This window comes from Hyperoodon ampullatus (assembly GCF_949752795.1).
Source record: "Hyperoodon ampullatus genome assembly, chromosome: 13".
Classification (NCBI taxonomy): domain Eukaryota; kingdom Metazoa; phylum Chordata; class Mammalia; order Artiodactyla; family Ziphiidae; genus Hyperoodon; species Hyperoodon ampullatus.
This window is the reverse complement of record NC_136926.1, coordinates 77,076,369-77,096,778: the sequence shown is the minus strand read 5'-3', so window position 1 is coordinate 77,096,778 and position 20,410 is coordinate 77,076,369. Positions and strand designations below refer to the sequence as shown.

Here is a 20,410-nt window from a genome sequence, read left to right as displayed (position 1 = left end):
CCCTGGCTACAGGGATAGTCTCTGGGGAGTTTACCAAACTTCTGTAAAAAATTCTTAACCTCAACTGACTTAGTTTTAATTCTCATCCCCCAAAAATGCTTTGGGAAGACATGAAGTAGGAGAATATAAATTTAGAATAGAGTTTATTCATCTTTCTTAGCTAAGCACTCTAATGACTTATTTTTAATTTCATCCTCATCAATAAAGTTTTATAATAATATCAAACAAAAAATTTCCAATTTTAATAAACTTTAAGCTGCCACTGCTCCAAAACATGCAATCATTTCTTTAAAAAAATTCTACAAACATAGGAAATGCCTTAACTTGACTGCAGACATTTTCACAATGACATCTCATTTCTTGATCCTGTACTAATTATCATTTTATAAAATCTGTTTAACAGCAGATGCAGAAAACCTTCCTATAAAATTAATTACAATATATACATTAATAATGTCCAAATAGGGGCATATCAAACTGCCAATTTGGGACTCAGTAAATTCTACCTGGAATTCTGGTATTTTATCATTTCTTTGCCTTAAATGAGTAAATGCTATGAAAAAATTTTAAACCCAAGAAATAAAATACACAAATTTACACACCATTCCAAACCACCAGATGTAATCAAATCAATGAAGACAAACAAGAAGATGTGGAGAGGCTATCACTGACAGACAAAAATGAGAGATGGAACTCTCTGAGGGCAAATTATTCAGGGAAGGGAGGGGACTATGATTTTAAGATTAGGCTTACTAAAACTATAAGGTACCAGTTAAAACATCGTTAAGGGACCAAAGAATAAAAGAGTATGGAGAGAGCTGCAGGCTGGAAAAGGAAAGAAGGAAGTTGGGGGGGAAACAGAAAAAGAGAGAGAGAAAGAAAAGAGAAGCGTTAGATAGATGACTGATTGACACATAAGCCAACAAATAAATAAAACACACGGCTCACTGTAAAAGCACTAGACTGTAACAATAAAGAAAAACAATATTGAGAAATTTAGACGAAGAGTTCCTCCTAGGCATCCCGACTTCTCTTTGCAGGTGAGTAGAGGGGATGAGTACACCTTTCAACGTGGATCTACCATTTGCCTTTATGAAACAGACACTGGACTGGATACTGGAGAGATGCACATTTCGTCTTCAAAAAATGGGTCCCTTGAAGACACAGACATCTAACAAGTATAATTCCAAAATGCACATGCAGTGGTGCGGTAGGGACACACAGAGCAGAGAACACAAACTCCAGAGCTCCCCAGGCCATTCCAGCACTGACGGTCCCCTCACGCGCCCAGATGGGCAGATATTCCCCAGCACCGGTGCAGAGGCTGGCACCCCACCATCAGGAGCAGGCAGAGCTGCAGGATGTGCCCCATGAGCGCGTGGTACAGCCTAAACTAGAAAGGCACACCTGGCACCTCACCCTCTCTGAGTGTGAGAGGCTCGGAGAAGATGGTACCCGCGGCCTCCAGAATCACTAACCGTGCCCCTCTGACGGTTATCTTCCTTCCACACACACAAAGCCCATTGTGTTTCTCAGTGAGAACAGAAAAATAGAGCTTGGCTTGGGTGGAGATCAAATCTGAACTCAGAGTTCCTTCCTCATTTCCTTATTGGCAAAATATGTATAAACAAGCTCTTTAGAATATGACCACCTGAGAGTGTCTCTGAGCTCCATCACGGCAGCATTCCCCCAAAGGGAGCATCTCCTCGGCAAAGGAGAAGGGAAAAGATTGCTAACCACAAAAAACTTACATTCTAACTTTCCATTAAAAGAAGTAACACAGGGCCTCCCTGGTGGCGCAGTGGTTGGGAGTCCGCCTGCCGATGCAGGGGATGCGGGTTCGTGCCCCGGTCCGGGAGGATCCCATATGCTGCGGAGCTGGGCCCGTGAGCCATGGCCGCTGGGCCTGCGCGTCCGGAGCCTGTGCTCCGCAGCGGGAGAGGCCGCAGCGGTGAGAGGCCCGCGTACCGCAAAAAAAAAAAAAAAAAAAAAAAAAAAAAGAAGTAACACAAATGCACACTTAAATGATGCTCTCTTAGAAACAGGCTACTTGTTTTCCATTTAAAATACAAATGACACATACACCTCACGGGTTAAGTACCAGTCTAACATACAAGGTCTGGTATGTTTAACATAGAGAGTTCACTGATATTTTTTCAATTATTCCAGTATTCCTTACTTTATAAAATAAATCAGACCAGTGAGTAGAAGAATTTAACTGTTCAGAGCAGTTGTAGATAATCCAATACTCTGGGTTACAAATATTGGGGTCTTCCAAGGTAAGTAAATATATCATGGAAACTAAACTCTTAAGATACTATGTATTTTTACATTGGTCTAAACACTCAGATTTAAATGATTTAACTTCAAAATATAAGACGACCAGATGTAGAGATCTGGTTAATCATATATGCTAAGTTCCTTATATAGCAATACTTGACCAGTTTTTGAAGTTAGACAACAGTAGTCCCCTCAACACTGAAACCAATTTAATTTGCTTTGGGTGACTCAGAAGGCATCTCAGATTTCCTAAATACGTCTTGGTCATCGTTTAAGAAGATCAGTGATCAGTGGCTATGCTCAAGTGTCCTTAGCAGCACACCCCAGTCAATACACTGCCTGGTAAATCACCTTTTATTCTAATAGTGAGCTGCCTGGATTCTACTGACAACTGTGTATTTGAAGTACTTCTCTTTGACATTTTCAGTAAATCTCAGTTATTATTTGAATCTTGGTTCGTTTTGCCCCTTCAGGCCACTGTAAAACATTGGAAGTACAATTAAAGAAAAAGCAAGGAAGAGGAACTCCCTGCATAAAGCAGTGCTGGATACTTTACATCTCAGTTCCCTCATCTGCAAAATGGAGATGATAATATCTCCTCAAAGGTTATTTCCTTTTGTTGTAAAGCCCGACCTCACACAATGTTATGGGCCCTGACCTCACAGGGATACTATAAAGCATCTAGAATAGCGCCTGGCACACAGAAAAAAGTTACCAAAATGTTGGTTATCACTACTTGTTGTCACTACTGCATTAATTCAGTCGGCTAAATGATTTTATTATTAACAAAATATATCTATTAACAATTTGGGGGGAAAAACAAAGAGTCTTTTTATTTTGGTGTTGACCTCATGAATGAATAACTAACTCACTTTGGACATAATGTCTAAAGCAAGGAAAACAATGGTCACATACTCTGTGATCAGCAGATACTATCTGCAGGTATATCAAGAAACTGCAGAGCTAGTCTGCAAGCAAAAAGCTAGAGAAGGGATCGGAAACCCAGTGATGACGAAATTGTTGGAATTACCAGCGATGTTTCTCGTAAAAGTAGATTGCTAAGAGGTGGGGGAGGGCACGGAAATCACAGAAACTTCAATAGTTAGAGGTTATCAAATAGGAGAGTGAGTACGATTACCTTTTGTTAAACCAGAGAGCAAAACTAGGGTCAGTGAGTCAAAGATATAGGGATAAAGACTTAGCTCACTTCTAAGGAAGAGCTGTTTTGTCAGACACTATAGGTATCTGAAAGGCTGTAGACCTTTTCTAGGAGCGAGGTAAGTCTGGGAGTCCACAAGGTCCTTCTCAAATCTTAAATTCTAATTCTCTCAACTCAGAGCCACTTGATGATGACTAGACTTTAAGGTTAACAAACACTTTTAAAGAAAATGCCAAGTAATTGTTAAGGCAATTGTTCCAGAAAACTACAAGTAATATTACCTTTTTGGCGACTACTTTACAAGGGCCCTTCCCAATCTTAAAATAACATGCTGTAACTTTATTTATTTATTTTTTTAAAATGTGATGAAGGAAGCATGCAGAGAACATGACTAGGTTCAGAGGGAAGAGTCCTCTCTTTTTTTTTTTAAAGATGTTGGGGGTAGGAGTTTATTAATTAATGTATTTATTTTTGCTGTGTTGGGTCTTCGTTTCTGTGCGAGGGCTTTCTCTAGTTGTGGCAAGTGGGGGCCACTCTTCATCGCGGTGCGCGGGCCTCTCACTGTCGTGGCCTCTCTTGTTGCAGAGCACAGGCTCCAGATGCACAGGCTCAGTAGTTGTGGCTCATGGGCCCAGTTGCTCCGTGGCATGTGGGATCCTCTCAGACCAGGGCTCGAACCCGTGTCCCCTGCATTAGCAGGCAGATTCTCAACCACTGCACCACCAGGGAAGCCCAACATGCTGTAACTTTAAAACACAGCTGTAGGGACTTCCCTGGAGGCACAGTGGTTAGGAGTCCACCTGCCAATGCAGGCAACATGGGTTCGAGCCCTGGTCCGGGAGGATCCCATATGCCGTGGAGCAACTGAGCCCGTGCGCCACAACTACTGAGCCTGCACTTTACAGCCCCCAAGCCACAACTTCTGAGCCCATGTGCCACAGCTACTGAGGCCCGCGTGCCTAGGGCCCGTGCTCTGCAACAAGAGAAGCCAACGCAATGAGAAGCCCGCGCACCGCAACGAAGAGTAGTCCCGGATCGCCACAACTAAAGATAGCCCGTGCATAGCAACGAAGACCCAGTGCACCCAAAAGTAAATAAATAAATAAATTTATTAAAACAAAACAAAAAACAAACCAAAAAACACAGCTGTATGTTCCTCCCTTAAAACCTAAAATGTGGGCTTCCCTGGTGGCGCAGTGGTTGAGAGTCCGCCTGCCGATGCAGGGGACACGGGTTCGTGCCCCAGTCCGGGAAGATCCCACATGCCGTGGAGCGGCTGGGCCCATGAGCCATGGCCGCTGAGCCTGTGCGTCTGGAGCCTGTGCTCTGCAACGGGAGAGGCCACGACAGTGAGAGGCCCACGTACTGCAAAAAAAAAAAAAAAAAAAAAACCTAAAATGTATTTTACTAAAGATAACAACCTACAGATAAAATACACATGAGGAACACATTTCTTCCATTTGCTGAAGTCCTGATGCTAGCAGTGGAGCCTAGAATGCCTAGCACAGAGAAAAGGTGGAATAAATATCCTCTCGTTCCCCCTTCACTACCTTCTGCCCCCCCCAACAACAGAGCTGTTGACAGAACAGGGGAGGGAGGGTGGGAAGACAGAAGAAGGGAAGACGGAGACACAGGGGATGAGTGTAACATGTAAAGTACACAAGTCAGCACTGTTTCACAAAGCATGCTGCTTCCATCAGGACACAGTAAGCAGACTAGGTATCTTTTTCATTTGTATAAAAGTGGATTGAAAAACTCTGAAGGAAATAAATTTAAATAATTTTAAATGGAAATGACTCAGAATGAAGGAGAAACCCCTTCTTTAGGAATATATTCACTAGGATTTCAGAACCGATAGTTACTATAGAAAAAAAAAGAAGGGATTAGCAATGTGGAAATAAGATGAAGCATAATTATAATGGCAAAGAGCATTTTAATATTTTCACTAAATCACAGTATTATGTATTAGAAAAACAAAATTTAATGTAATCCAAAATACTTTATCTTTAGTTTAAATTCAAAGCAGAATTTCTAAATTCCCTAATTTCATAAACTATTTGTACCTATAATAGGGAAGGATTCCACAATATGAATTTTTGTGTAACTATATTGGAAAGTTAATTATGATGTTTGGTAACATAGTCAAATTTTCCCAAGAAAATAAAATGGAATGAGCAGGAAACTATCCAGATGGGCAGTCCTTTTTTTTTGAAGATTTTTTTTTTTTTTTTTTATGGCTGTGTTGGGTCTTCGTTGCTGTGCGCGGGCTTTCTCTAGTTGCGGCGAGTGGGACCTACTCTTCATTGCAGTGCACAGGCTTCTCATTGTGGTGGCTTCTCTTGTTGCGGAGCATAGGCTCTAGGCACACAGGCTTCAGTAGTTGCAGCGCATGGGCTCGGTAGTTGTGGCTCGCAAGCTCTAGAGCACAGGCTCAGTAGTTATGGCGCACAGGCTTAGCTGCTCCGCGGCATGTGGGATCCTCCCGGACCAGGGATCAAACCCGTGTCCCCTGCACTGGCAGGTGGATACTCAACCACTGCGCCACCAGGGAAGTCCTGGGCAGTACTTTTTAATTTTAGCTTCCATTTTTTCCTTTTTCGCATTGCTCAGACATCTGTGATATGACTACACATTTACATTTTACACAGTTGTACCTTTGTAGATATTTTCTCTCTCCTTGAAATGCTCTTTCCCCTTGTCTTTTTTGTGAACTCCTATTCATCCTTCAAACTCAGCTTGCTCATTACCTCCTTGAAGCTTCCTGTACCTAAATATTTCATACACTGAATTTCCAAACTTTTCCATATCTTCACTACAGAATTGGTACAGGAGCAATTCTCTAGGGATTGGGGTGACATTTTATAAACTAAAATCCATGTCACTCAGACCCTCAATTCTACTTCAGATTCTGCCATAGACTTGCTAGATTGTCATGGTCAAATGGCCCTTGATTCTTTATCTAAAGAATGGGTATAAAATGTGAAGGGAGGGTTTCCAAAAAAAGCCCCTTTAAGCCCTGGACTCCTTAGCAGAACAGGATTGAGAGCACAGCTTCTTACCCTCATGACCCCAATGTAACCAGCAACAGCAAAATCCCTAAAAGACAAGTGACCAAACATGCTGACAAAAAGCAGAAAACTCCCTAAATTACACTTCAAATTAAGAGACAAAATACGTGTAAATATGTGCAAAAGATGACTAAGTGATCTTAAAGGGTTCCTTGCAACTACATCAAATGACACAAATTTACATGCTGGAAACAATCCGATTCCACCAGATTGATTTGACTCTGTGATTAGTGAAGTATTCTTTGAGTAAAATCTGGACAATAAAACACTCTTTTTAAGCACATGAAAGCATAAGTTCAACTGTGATTCACCATATATCTTATTCTTATTTAAAGGGTGATGTTTACTCATCATTTCACATGCTCTTTAATTCAGCATGAGATGTTGCCCTGACTTGCCTACACTATGCATATTAAGGGTGAACCAAAATATCACGGCAACCAAAACTTCAATGTGATGACTTTTTTTCATTAAAAAAAAGATGGCCTAGAATTAAAATACTATGATTAATACTAAAAGAAAGATAGCCAGAGAGATAAGCACTGTGATAGCCACCGTCGCTGGTAACTGCCAGCCTGTTAACCACTGATCAACAAGGAAAGAGATATGTGGACAAACTAAGTGGCCTTATGAAGCGTCAACTTATACCACTGGGCCATACAACATATACATATAACACAACTGGCCACAAACTAAGAATTGGGGAAGCTGAGTAATAGGTATGTGCATATTATCTCTACTCCTAAATATTTGACATTTTCCATAATGAAAAGTTAAAAACACATTCATGCATACTTTACTTAATTAATTAACTAATAAGAAATAAATGCCTTTCACATGGGAAAAAAACAACAAAAACAAACAAAAAACCCCACATTCATGCACAACACCAAATCAGTGATCTAAATCCCCTTTTAAGCTTCCTTGAAATCAAGAAACAGACTTTAATGTGGGACAATACAGTGTCCCAGAAGTGACTAAGACTTTAAATTAAAAATAAGTACGACTGGGGCTTCCCTGGTGGCGCAGTGGTTGAGAGTCCGCCTGCCGATGCAGGGGACACGGGTTCGTGCCCCGGTCCGGGAAGATCCCACATGCCGCGGAGCGGCTGGGCCCGTGAGCCATGGCCGCTGAGCCTGAGCGTCCGGAGCCTGTGCTCCGCAACGGGAGAAGCCACAACAGTGAGAGGCCCGCGTACCGCAAAAAAAAAAAAAAATAAGTACGACTTAGGCAATAGATTCACATGAAGACTAACTTTGAAGAGAATCCACAGGATCAATCAACATGTCTAAAACCAATGTACTCCAAAAAGTGGGCCACAAAGAGGGACAGCCAGGGCAGCATTTCTGTAAAGTCACTCGTATACCTGACTGGAGCGCTTCTGCAATTCCTGTTCTTTTCTCAACTACTACCCTCGCCCTCGCATCCCTGCCCCACCAACCGCTTTGAAGACATAATGGACAGGAACCCATGTTGAGCTAGCAGAGTCCTTTCTACACAGCATACAACAGGATGTTTGCTGAATTTTTAAAGAGTGCCGTGCGCTAATATTTCAGGGATGACTTTAAAATCAACATTGTAATCCTCCCAGAGGAGCCATTTCTTCCATAGTAACTATCACTAACACCCGCCCCAAATTAAAAACTCTAAAGGGACAGCCTCGGGTGTTATTTTGGCAAGCAATACTAAAGGCTAAGATTAAGTTTAAAAAATAATAAGTATATAAGAGCCTGTCTTGGTAGAACACAGCTAATTAATAACCTTTTATATATGTTCACAAAGTCAACTAAAAAAATTAGAACAAAGAATAACATTTTTCTTGTAGCTAAGATCCAGAAGCATAAACTGAAAATAAAGAATTTTTATTTTAAATTAATTATCTAATTCATTTTAATTCAAAAATCATTGGAATTTGCTTCTTTTTGTCTTCCCACCCTGGGGTGAGGATGGTCATTAAGAATCAGAAACTCAGATATTTCTTTCTGTTGTTGGTTTGTCTTTCTTTCAATTATTAAAATGAATCCTCATTTAAACATCAGGATATGGACAATCCATTCTGTGAATGTTTTGTTCCTCAATAAGAAGAAAAGAAAAAGAAACTGTTTCCATAGTAACCCTGAGTGTGACTAAACTGTATACCTTCCTAAGACCTACATATAAGGAAGAACAGACAATGGAAAGGGGAAGCTAGAAGCAGAAGTGGCTTGTGATGGTCAGCCGGTGCCACTCCACGCTTCCCATACACACATTATCGCAAAGGGACTGAGTTCTAATCCTCTTTCCAGCAGCCCCAACCTACCCTCCCAGGATGTGGGGTTAAAGGAAAAGACACTATCATAGGATTTTCCTCAACATACAAAGTTTAAAGAGTGTGGCCATATTTTATATGGGTTTCATACCCAAATAGGGAGTTCTCTCACTTATTCCTCCTATAATACCTAACCTCTTTAATCAGACCCTTACAACTCATTTCCCCTTTAATTCACTAAGTATAACAACTTCTAAAACTTTTTGAAATGTGTATCTGGTTTTCAGGGTTGATGAAAAGGAAGACACTGTATCTAAAATCTGCATTTATTAAAGTATTTGCCCTCTATCCCCTACCCCTGACTTTTCAGAAAGAAATCTTCTTTCTCCCCAATGTCTGCCATGCTTAATTACTTTACCCCAAAAGGCTGCTGTCCTGGTTAAGAGCAGCAGAAGGTTCCTTGTTCAGATAAACTAAGCATATGTGTGTCTTGTGCTTAAAATAAACATTAAAACAGATAATATTTTGAAAAACATATATTGTCCAGCCAGTCAGTGATGATGGCAGGAATGATGTCATAAAATTATTTTTTTATTTATGTATTATTTAGTCAGTCACACATACACACACACACTTACTATGTGCTAGTGTAAGTCCATGACATGCATAGTTCATATAAGCACTAAGAGGTAAGTGCTATTATTATTTCCTTTATCAAATGAAAAGGGCTTAAAATTTAGAAACTTAGATACAGTCACAGGGCCAGTAATGTTAGAACCCAGGTCTCCCTAGTTGAGACTCAAACTCTTCACTCCTACACCATTTGGCCTCCCCAAACATTCAGAGCTGCTCTGAAGGGAGAGGAGGTTAAGGTTCTGATTCAAGTTCGTCCTAGTTAATATCAGTTAACTACCAGTTGAGTACTTGTTAATACTAGTGATCTAAGGTAATTAACTTCCCTCCTGGAAGTGTGAAGTGTAAACTGCAGTCTTGTGTATGTACATGTGTGTAGCTACATTACATTTCAGCACGTACCTATCAGATGGTTCCTAACATCCATACCATAATGAGGGAAAAGGGAAACTCACACCAACATTCCTGTTCCTCATCCTGCCACCATCATGTGTTCTTGTGTCACAATTCTCCCCCCACCCCCTCCTACTGAGAGGTCTGATGTCTGAACCAGTTCAAGGTTTGGATAATCGGAGTGAGAGCCTCATTACAGAGACACCACCCTATTAGACCATAGAAATGGCATATTAACCAACCAGCAACAGGGAAGAGTACTAACCAAGCTAACGCTTGACATTTACAATCACCTGCCACAAGTTAGAAATCAACATTTTTCACACCTTATTTAAGAGATATTTAATAATCTTCCTCTTGCACTCCACCTCTCTGCTGTTTCCCTAGGAACAGAAGCTGTTTGAAGTGAAGAACTGTATTTTGCTAGAGTTTTAAAGGCACAAATATGGAGTCTAATTCGTGTTATGGTTTCTGAAAGAGGCTACAATCTACGCAGCAATTCAAAGAACGTAGAAGCCATTCTTTATGTTTCCCTTTTCCTCATGCTCTTTATGTAATTTATCAGGAAACCTGTCACTTGATCCCCAAAACACATCTGCTCACTTCTCTCCATTTCCACCTTCACCTCTTGCCTAGAATACACCACAAGAGCCTCTTGACGGTCAGGCCGCCCCGCTTCTATTCTTGCCCTCTACAGTCCATTCTCTACACAACAGCCGATGTGATGTGAGATCATGGAACCTTCCGGAAGAAAACTCTTTAATGGCTTGCCATTATGCCAATGACAAAATCCAGACCTTTCATCCTCTTCTATAACAGGAGACCCTTGTCTTCTCTGACCGTCACCATCCCTCCTTCCAGTCTTAGGGCTCTCTCACTCCCTTCTCCCACTACCTGCAAAGCTACCCCCACTAGATCTTCAAATAATCAGATATTTTGTTCACTGAAGTATCAGTTTAAATGTCCCCTCCTCAGAGTTATTCCTCTCCCATCATTCTCTGTCATATCACTTTGCATTATAGCATGATGATTAACTGATATTTTCTTTCTTCTCTGTTTACTTATTTATCATTTGTCTCTCCAGTATAAGCCCTACCCAGAGAGGGAAACTGGACTTGTTCTTTGCTGTATCTTAGTGCATAAAATACATACCTGACATACAGAAGGTGCTTAATAAATGCTTGCTGGCTTTAGAACAGTGATTTATCAATTGTGTGGATGTTTAATTTACAAGACTATTAAATTCAATACCTATGAATCTTTCTGTTATTATTGTTTCAATCAAAGCAATCTGTCATTGGTAAGCTTGCTAATTTACAAAAACTTCTATTTACATCCTTATCCATGTTTGTTTAAGAATTTATACCTCTGACTTGTTCGAAAAAGAATGTAAAGCAGCTATTACACTGCATTTGGTATAAAAGGTCAAAACATCTCCATATAGGACATTCTATAAAATACCTGACCACTACGTCCCCAAAACGGTCAAGGTCATGAAAAACACAGAAAGACTGAAAAACTGTCAGAGATCAGGGGAGACAAAGGAGAAATGACAACCAAGTGCACTGTGGTGCCCTGGATTAGATCTTGGAACAGAAAAATAACATTAATGGAAAAACTAGTGAAATCCAAATAATTACAGAGTAACGTACTAATGTTGGTTTCTTAGTTTTGACAAATGTATCATGGTAATATTAGATGTCTGGGAAACCAAGTGGGAGTACACAGAAACTCTCTATACTGTCCTTGCAACTTTTCTGTAAATAGAAGATTACTCCAAAAAAAAAAGTTTACTTAAAAAATCAACATCTCCATATAGAAAGAAACTGCAGTTTGACCATAGTTTGGCATTTTATTCTGAATAGCGTATGGGCCATTGACTTATTGCTTTGAACCCATACAACCACTTAATGTTAAAAGCACGATATTATGTAATATTTGTCTCCTCACATTTGCAACAACAAGAGTAATTTTAAAACAACTAGACAGATATACTAGTTGCCTCTAATATCACATTATTTCTACATGCAAGTCTGAAGGAGAAGTGTCATCTTTCCCATTTTCTCTAGTAGGGGTGCTGTCCTGTACGTTTAGAACCTCCATTTGCCTACTAGGTTGGGAGAATATTCAAAGTCCTATCAACCTAAACTCTGTCCATTGCTTCTTCCTAAAAGGAGAAACTAATGTTCCTAAGTATACTGTATCATTAGAGAACACAGTTTTCTCCCCCTGATAATTCAAATGCACCCAGTATGTCAAAAAGACTTTCTAGACATTATTCTCTAATTTTCTCTTAACTGTTCTACAAAGTTATTCCTTATTCATTCACTTGACAAATAATTACATCATGCAGCAGTCTGAATCACACTGAACTTGAATAACAAACTGGATTATAAATTCAAAAATATGAAAGCAAATTCCACTGTAATGCTTCTGCCCCCTAGGGAGGTTTCATCATTTCATAAACACACCCAAAACCAAGGCACAAAGTACTGCCATCTAACCCACTGTACATAATTCTACAAATGGGACATAAAAACGTTCTCACACACAGCACCTGAAATACCAGCATTTCTTTATCTTATTTATCAGTTTATTGTGGGTTCCAGTACACACACACACACACACACACACACACACATAGAGGTATTTTGTTTCATGGGTCATGGTAATCTTATTTAAGCAGAGGACTATAAAATGGTAAAAATAATTAAGACGAAAAAAGAAATCAAACCATTCAAAAGGCAGAAATTGAAAAGGTGAAAGGGAGATGGTACAAGATTAGACTGCTTCTAAGAAAAAATGGTCAGAGGAAAAGGGGAAATTTGTAACAATTCTCTGGGTATTTTGTGGTTTTGTAGTTGTCCTACCCTGGGCCAGTCCCTTAAATATTCTCAACCTCATGTTCCTTCTCTACAACATTAAGATAATAATGACAGTCTACCCACTGAATTCTTTTTTAAGTATAAACAAAACGGGCAGATAAAACACAATTTTTAAAAAGCTACTTTTCACCAAAATGAGCTTTTAAAAAGACTGAAAATTGCTAACTACTGGCAGTATCTGAAAAAAAAAAATGAGTGTGTAACTATATTTTGTAAAGCAGAAGCAACTCTTTAGCCAGCCAGAAGCTGAACAAAATTCTTGGTTAAATGCTTACCTTGGAGACTTGTCGAAGCCACCTTAAATACTCTGTGAACGTATCAAAACAAATGTAGTAAGTCTGGCTTTGGGGTCCAGAGGAGCTAAATGCTAAACAGTGCTGGTGTTTTTTCACTTCTTCTACCTATAAAAACAAAGAGTGACAAAAACAAGTCAGAAAGCAGGACATTTACCAAGCTCATTAACTGTCCCTTAGACCAGTGAGCCTGCACAGCTTTGCATCTATCTCTTTATGTGTGCCTCTTACTACTTAAAGCATGTAAGTTCCTAAGTCTGACCAACCAATCTGAATTACAAGGAAACCAAAAAGGGGACTATTACCTTCAATAGATTTCCCCACAACCGTGAAATTCTCTTCTTCCTGCTTAAAATTGTAACAGACTCCCTTTTTTTATCCTTTACACCCTCACAATAGGGTGCTGAGGTTCTTACTTCCTCTTGAGGAGGACTTTTACTGAAGATTTTACTTAAGAATTTTTACTGCAGGTGAATTTTTACTTAGGGGACTTTTGTATTACTCTGAATTACAACCTTTTATTAAAAGAGGTCTTCAACATGTTAAATAAGTTTTTTTCTTTTAGCTTATTGTGAAATTGAGATTAACCTGAAATAAAACCCTACCATAAGAAATTTCAAGTCCCAATAATGCAGCAATATAGTCAAATCAAATTTCCACTCCCAATAAATTCTTCACAAGGAGAAAAAGTCCAAACAATAAAGTAACATGATATTACACAAACTCTTACGTTTTACTTACAGAATGAATGTTTCCTATATTTCATTTACAAAAATGACCACAAACCAAGTCACAGTAAAAGTGTAAAAAACTTCAGAAAGATCACACAGACTACATTCTGGGACCAAAATAAAATCAAGTTAAAAATCAATAATAAATCAATTAAAAATCTACATTTAGAAAGTTAATACACTTCTAAACAACTCACAGGTAAAAAAAAGAATCTGTAATCAAAACATAGAAATTCTTAGCACTAAACCATTAAAAATACTACATACTGAAATTTATGGAATGTAACAAAAGCAGGTACACAGAGGGAAATTTATAATTTTAAATACTCATATTAGAAAAGAAGGCAGAAAATTAATTTAATTGGCATGTATCTCAAGAACTTAGGGAAAAAATATCAAAAACAAAAACGAAGTGAACTCAAAGCAGAATGAAGGTGATAATAAAAAGCAGAAGTTAACGAAATGAAAACCGGGACTTCCCTGGTGGCGCAGTGGTTAAGAATCTGCCTGCCAATGCAGGGGGCACGGGTTCAAGCCCTGGTCTGGGAAGAGCCCACATGCCACGGAGCAACTAAGCCCGTGTGCCACGACTACTGAGCCTGCACTCTAGAGCCGGCTAGCCACAACTACTGAGCCCACGTGCCACAACTACTGAAGCCTGCGCACCTTAGAGCCTGTGCTCCGCAACAAGAGAAGCCACTGCAATGAGAAGCCCGTGCACCGCAACAATGAGTAGCCCCCGCTCACCACAGCTGGAGAAAGCCCGTGCACAGCAACGAAGACCCAACGCAGCCAAAAAATTAAAAAATTAAAAAAGAAAAAAGAAAGAAATGAAAACCAAATATACAATAGAGAACATTAACAAAGCAAAACAGCAATTCTTTGAAAAGACTAACAAAACTGAATATCAATTGATATTGATCAATGATATCAACTGAAGACATAAATATTAATAATGAAAAGGGAGACACAACAGATTAAGCAGGGATTAAAAAGAGATTATTATAAATAATTTTGTGGCAAATTTTTAGAAAAATTTATTTTACCAACACTAAATCAGGGGGAAAAAACAGGCCTAAATAGTCTTATTACCATTTAAGAAAATGAATTACTTTTTTAACCAAGAAAATATCAGGCTCATATGGTTTCGTAGGTGAGTTTTATCAAAGTTCCAAGAAACAGATAATTGCAAACTTGTGCAAACTCATCCACCAAACGAGAAAAGAAGAAAAAGACCCCAGCCTATTCTGAGGCCAGTATAACCAAAAACAGATCAGAACAGTAAGAGAAAGGAAAATTACAGGCCAACCTTAGTCATGAACACTTATCTTGAACAAAATGTTGCATCAGAATCCAGCAATACAGAAAAAAATACACCAAGAACAAAAGTTGGATTTACCTCAGGAAAGGAAAGATGGTTTAACGTTATTGGAACTATAAAGTCATTAATCACATTAACAGATTAAAGAAGAAAACTGTATGATCACCACTACAGTTGCAGAAAAAGCATTTGATGACATTCTCCACCCATTCATCATTCATGATAAAAACTCTAAGCAAACTAAGAACACAGGGGCTTCCCTGGTGGCGCAGTGGTTGAGAGTCCGCCTGCCGATACAGGGGACACAGGTTCATGCCCCGGTCCGGGAAGATCCCACATGCCGCAGAGCAGCTGGGCCCGTGAGCCATGGCCGCTGAGCCTGCGCGTCCGGAGCCTGTGCTCCTCAATGGGAGAGGCCACAACAGTGAGAGGCCCACATACCGCAAAACAAACAAACAAACAAAAAAAAACCCTAAGAACACAAAGAACTCACTTAAGCCAACAAAGGATATTTATGTAAGGCAAACTTCAATGTTAATGATGAGACATCATTCTCTTACCTTACTTTTTTTGTTCAATACTGTACTAGAGTCCTGGCCGTTGCAATAAGACAAAGAAATGTATTGAGGAAGAAAGAAAATTGCCATTATTTGAATATGAGATAATTAGCTACAGAGCAAACTCCAAAGAATCTAGAGACATTAGAATAAATAAGACAATTTAGCAAGGTGGCTGGATAGAAGACTAACACTAAAAAAATCAACCACATTTCTATACACCAAAGAGAAAATATAATTTTATAGAAATGCTATTTAAACAAATCCATATTGACAGAAATCAGGCAGTGTTTTTTGGGAATGGGTAGGAGTGAGCAGAAAAGTAGGGACAGAGGGTACAAAGGAGCACAAGGGGACTATCTGTCAAACTGTACTCATGGAAGTCTAATACAGTTATCAAATTGTTATCAGAATGTGCAGTATGTTGTATATCAATTACACCTCAATAAAGTTCAGCAAAGATGTAGAGAAAGGTACACTGATAGGAGCATGATATGGTGCAACAACCTTGGAAAACAACTGGATATCATCTTGTAAAAGTAAATGTGCATATATGTCCTATAGCCCAGTGACTGCACTCTTAAGAGCGATATTTCTCAAGGAGGTCATTATAGGAATTTTGGATTGAATAGTTCCTTGTGTACATTATTCAGGACTGTCTAATATTTTTGCATGACATTTTACTCTCTGAGCCCCTGCCCCGTAGATGCCAATAGTGTCCCCTTGCAGCAAAAGATACTAGTATTAACCAAACACACTATCTACTTTTCCCAGAACCTTTGCAATTAAGATGGAGTCATGTGAGTAGTTCTGGCCAATGAGCCATGAGCAGAAGTGGCATGTGCACTTCTACAACCAGATATACAAGAGCCAGCTAATGACCCTCCAGTTACCTCTTCTCCTGCCTAAGCAGCAAAGGAAGCCACATGTTACAAATATTATAAGAGAGAAGAACCCCCATCAGGCTGGGTTCGTACATAATTACTTGAAAAAAGAAATCTCCACCCACCCACACTGGACAAATAGTGTGAGTGAGAAATAACTGTTATGATAAGTCACTGGGATCTGGGGGTTTTGTTACCACAGCATAACTTAGCTTACATCAACTGACTACCCAATCATCTGACAATCAAAACACTTGCACATATTTCCAAATGTCCCCTTCAGGCACAGCGACAAGAGTTGAGAACTGCTGCTCTAGAAAAACTACTTGTAAACCAGGAGGCATATCAAAATAAGACTATCTCAAGAGCACTATTTATAACAGAAAACTAGAAGCAACCCAAATGTCAATCAGCAAGAAAATTACTTAAGAAATTTTAGAAATCTGGAACATTTACAGAGTGGAACATTATACAGAAATGAAAAACATATATAGCAAGTAATATGGAATCTTATTATGAAACATAATATTGAGTGAAAAAATTCAATCACAGAAAACTACAAACAGGATGATACCATTTTTATTAAGATCAAAACAAGCAAAACATAGTTATATGATAAAATTTATTTCAAAAAAGTAAGCAAATGATGAATAGATATTCTAGGACAGTGGATTCCTCTGGGGTAGGAGGAGGCAATGGGACAGATGCAAAGAGAACTCAGGTAGGGGCTTCCCTGGTGGCGCAGTGGTTGAGAGTCCGCCTGCCAATGCAGGGGACACGGGTTCGTGCCCCGGTCTGGGAGGATCCCACATGCCGCGGAGCGGCTGGGCCCGTGAGCCATGGCCGCTGAGCCTGCGCATCCGGAGCCTGTGCTCCGCAACGGGAGAGGCCACAACAGTGAGAGGCCCGCGTACCGCAAAAAAAAAAAAAAAAAGAGAGAGAGAACTCAGGTAGAGACACTGGTACTGATGCTGCTGTACTTCCTAAACTGAGTAGTAAGTTAGCAGTTACTCAGCTTATTATGCCTCATAGCTTAACAAATATTACATAAAGTATTAATGTAAATAAGTTATCTAAAAATTTATGTTCAATTTTAAAGAAGAAATTAAATATAATTATTGTACATGAATAAAAACTTATTAAACAAATGTTTTTCAACAATTTAATACAGCTTTATTTAACTTCATATTTGAATTCTACATTTGAAAACGTAAACTAATGATCACGTTCAAGTAGTGTGTCAAAATTGATTATCACAGCAATTATAGCATCTATCTCACACCTCATTTCTAGCTCTTTCATATAAATTAGAAAACAAAAACAAAAACAAAGAACCCCTTCCATTTACTCTCAGATTTTCCTTTAACAACAGAACAGAATGAGAAAAGGAAAGACAAACATTAATGAAAACTCACATTGCAAAGAGTGAATTATTTTTTCCTAACTTGGTTAATATAATTTTTCAACATACTCAACTATTTTTAAAGGTGTAGCACAAAACAGGTTTTACAAGCTTTGTCTGTGAGAAAAAGAAGCTGTTAACTTTCTATTTACTCAATGGTAGAAGTACATCCAGTAATAGGCCTGGGAAACAGAACAAGTCTCTAGCTCTGAATAAAAATGCTAATTATAACTGGATCTTCTCTCACCTTACCTGAACATTCCACTGCTTCCCTGCCTCTGCTTCTCTGAGCACAATAATCTTTCTGACCATCTCCTTTATATGTCAAGAGATTTTTCATCCTTCAAGTTCTATCATAATTGCTACCTCCTTCATCACAAAATCCCGATTCCCCCCACAAAATGTAATCTCTTCCACTTATCTTCCACACTACTTTTTTGCACCTCTCGTAGAGCAGATATCGTTGTGTCCATCCTTCATTTCCAGATAGTAATTATAAGCTATTCAAAGGCAGAGATGGTGACTTACCCATCTTGGTATTTCTGGGACGCCAAGCAAAGTGGCTTCCCCACAGAGGATATTTAATAAATAGTTATATTAAATTTGCCTATGCAAATGCCTAACACCATAGAGAAGAAAGAAACAGACTGTTGACCTATCAGGGCATCAAACATTAAATATGCATTTTTAATGATGAGTTATGGAAGTAATAATGATGACTATGTTTTCAGATCCATCCAAAGGACAAGATCTTCAGTAATAAACTATCACTAATTCTTCAATGCTCAGACAGAAGTTAAGAAGCCATGGTTTCAAAATGGGTGAATGAAATAGACCTAAACACACCTCACAGACTAGCCAAATCTATTTTTTTTTAAACGATCAAGTAATGATCAAGAAAAAAATTTTTAATATGCCCCCAATTTCCAAAAACCCATTTCTTCATCCAAATTTACCTTTCCCTTTATTAACAGATTATCATATCATTTAAAAATCAGGAAATACTGACATATAATTATGGTAATGATACCCCTACCAGTGCTTGGAGTTTATAAATAAATCTGGCAAAGAAAAGAATGTAATATCTTCCTAAGCAATCTTGTTCTTTCTGTTGATATTTTATAAATGATAGGAATAAAATAGTTAACATGCCCAAAGAAAAGCAGCCAGTATGTTGGAAATATCTACCAGCTGTATCACAGGTTTTCTCTGAAATGAGTAGCATTTCAGGTTCAAAAATCATGACTAGCTATAGTGATAAACTAAAAGTACTAACCCCACTGGTCACTAAACACAAATAAACAGAGAGTCTAACCTTTGATAAGCACGCCTGAATGATCCTAAGGTCATGGGCTTGGGGATCACTGTTCTATACTATAAAATACATGCTCACAATATCAAAAGACATCTTCTCATAAATAATAATTTATCACCTACAGTCTGAAATATTACAGTGAAATTCTAGTTGCTCTATTTTCAGTCACATAGTTAAGGTGCACGTACTAAGAAGTGAACATAACCAGGGCTTCACGTGAGCCAATGGCATTGTTATTTTCCAAAACTCCACCAACCAAAAATGTCCACTGGTGGAGGCACAACAGGAATGATGAGTCAAAAACCATCTACCCCTGGGACTTCCCTGGTGGTCCAGTGGGTAAGACTCCACATTCCCAATGCAGGGGGCCTGGGTTCGATCCCTGGTCAGGGAACTAGATACCGCATGCATGCCACAACTAACAGCCCCCCTGCCGCAACTAAAAGATCCCACGTGCCGCAATGAAGATCCTGCATGCTGCAATTAAGACCCAGCACAGCCAAAATAAATAAATATATGAATATATTTTTTTTAATTGAAATTCTTAAAAAAAAAACCCATCTACCCCTTATTACAGAAATGACTCAAAGTAAGCTTCTTAATGACACTGGGAAATCTGTTAGTATTTGGTTTGTTTTAAACTTACTTTCCCACCAATTAGTGGCAGAACATGCATCTTTCCGGTCAAGCTGTCTTTCACAGATGATACTATTAGGCAGGTCCCACACAGGATAACTTGGCGTCTGGTCCATCGGTTCACTGGCAACTGCATTTTGCCTTTACGGACATTATACATTCCTGAGAGCTGAATCCGTTCAGAGCTACCAGTGCTGTGAGGTTTTCCTGCAACAAACACAAGCAAACATTTTAGTCTTAAAGAAATGGGCTTTTTTGCTACTCATCAGCATACCAGATAAATTACTTGGACAACAGAGAATAATTACAGGGAAACAATCTAATTTATAATTGAGAGACTCTGAAACCTGCAGTAATGCAATTATGATAAGAACTACCAAATCTGCTCCACATGTACCTTTTAATATAGGTGAAGAACAGTTTTTACCTTAAAAAACTTATAACCTAAGTTTTTTCTGCTATATCCTTCATAATTTAATTTTACATTTAAAACAGAAATGGCTTCAAGATTTTCATGAATGTGAGAGTTAATTTAAGTACACTAAGAAGAAAATATTATAGACTGATATAGAAAGATAACATTCAAGATCTAGCATTTAATGAAA

At 38.8% G+C, this 20,410-nt stretch overlaps 1 protein-coding gene across 1 annotated transcript in view; it reads right to left on the bottom strand.

Moving 5' to 3' along the window:
* The window catches only part of PHLPP1 (PH domain and leucine rich repeat protein phosphatase 1), a 209,958-nt gene that overhangs the window by 87,318 nt on the left and 102,230 nt on the right, over positions 1-20,410 (bottom strand). The window contains exons 2-3 of the mRNA XM_079717492.1: positions 19,816-20,012; positions 12,942-13,067 (exon numbers count right to left, since the gene is read on the bottom strand). Of these exons, the coding sequence (XP_079573618.1) occupies positions 12,942-13,067; positions 19,816-20,012 (323 nt within the window). The remainder of the gene's footprint in view (positions 1-12,941; positions 13,068-19,815; positions 20,013-20,410) is intronic.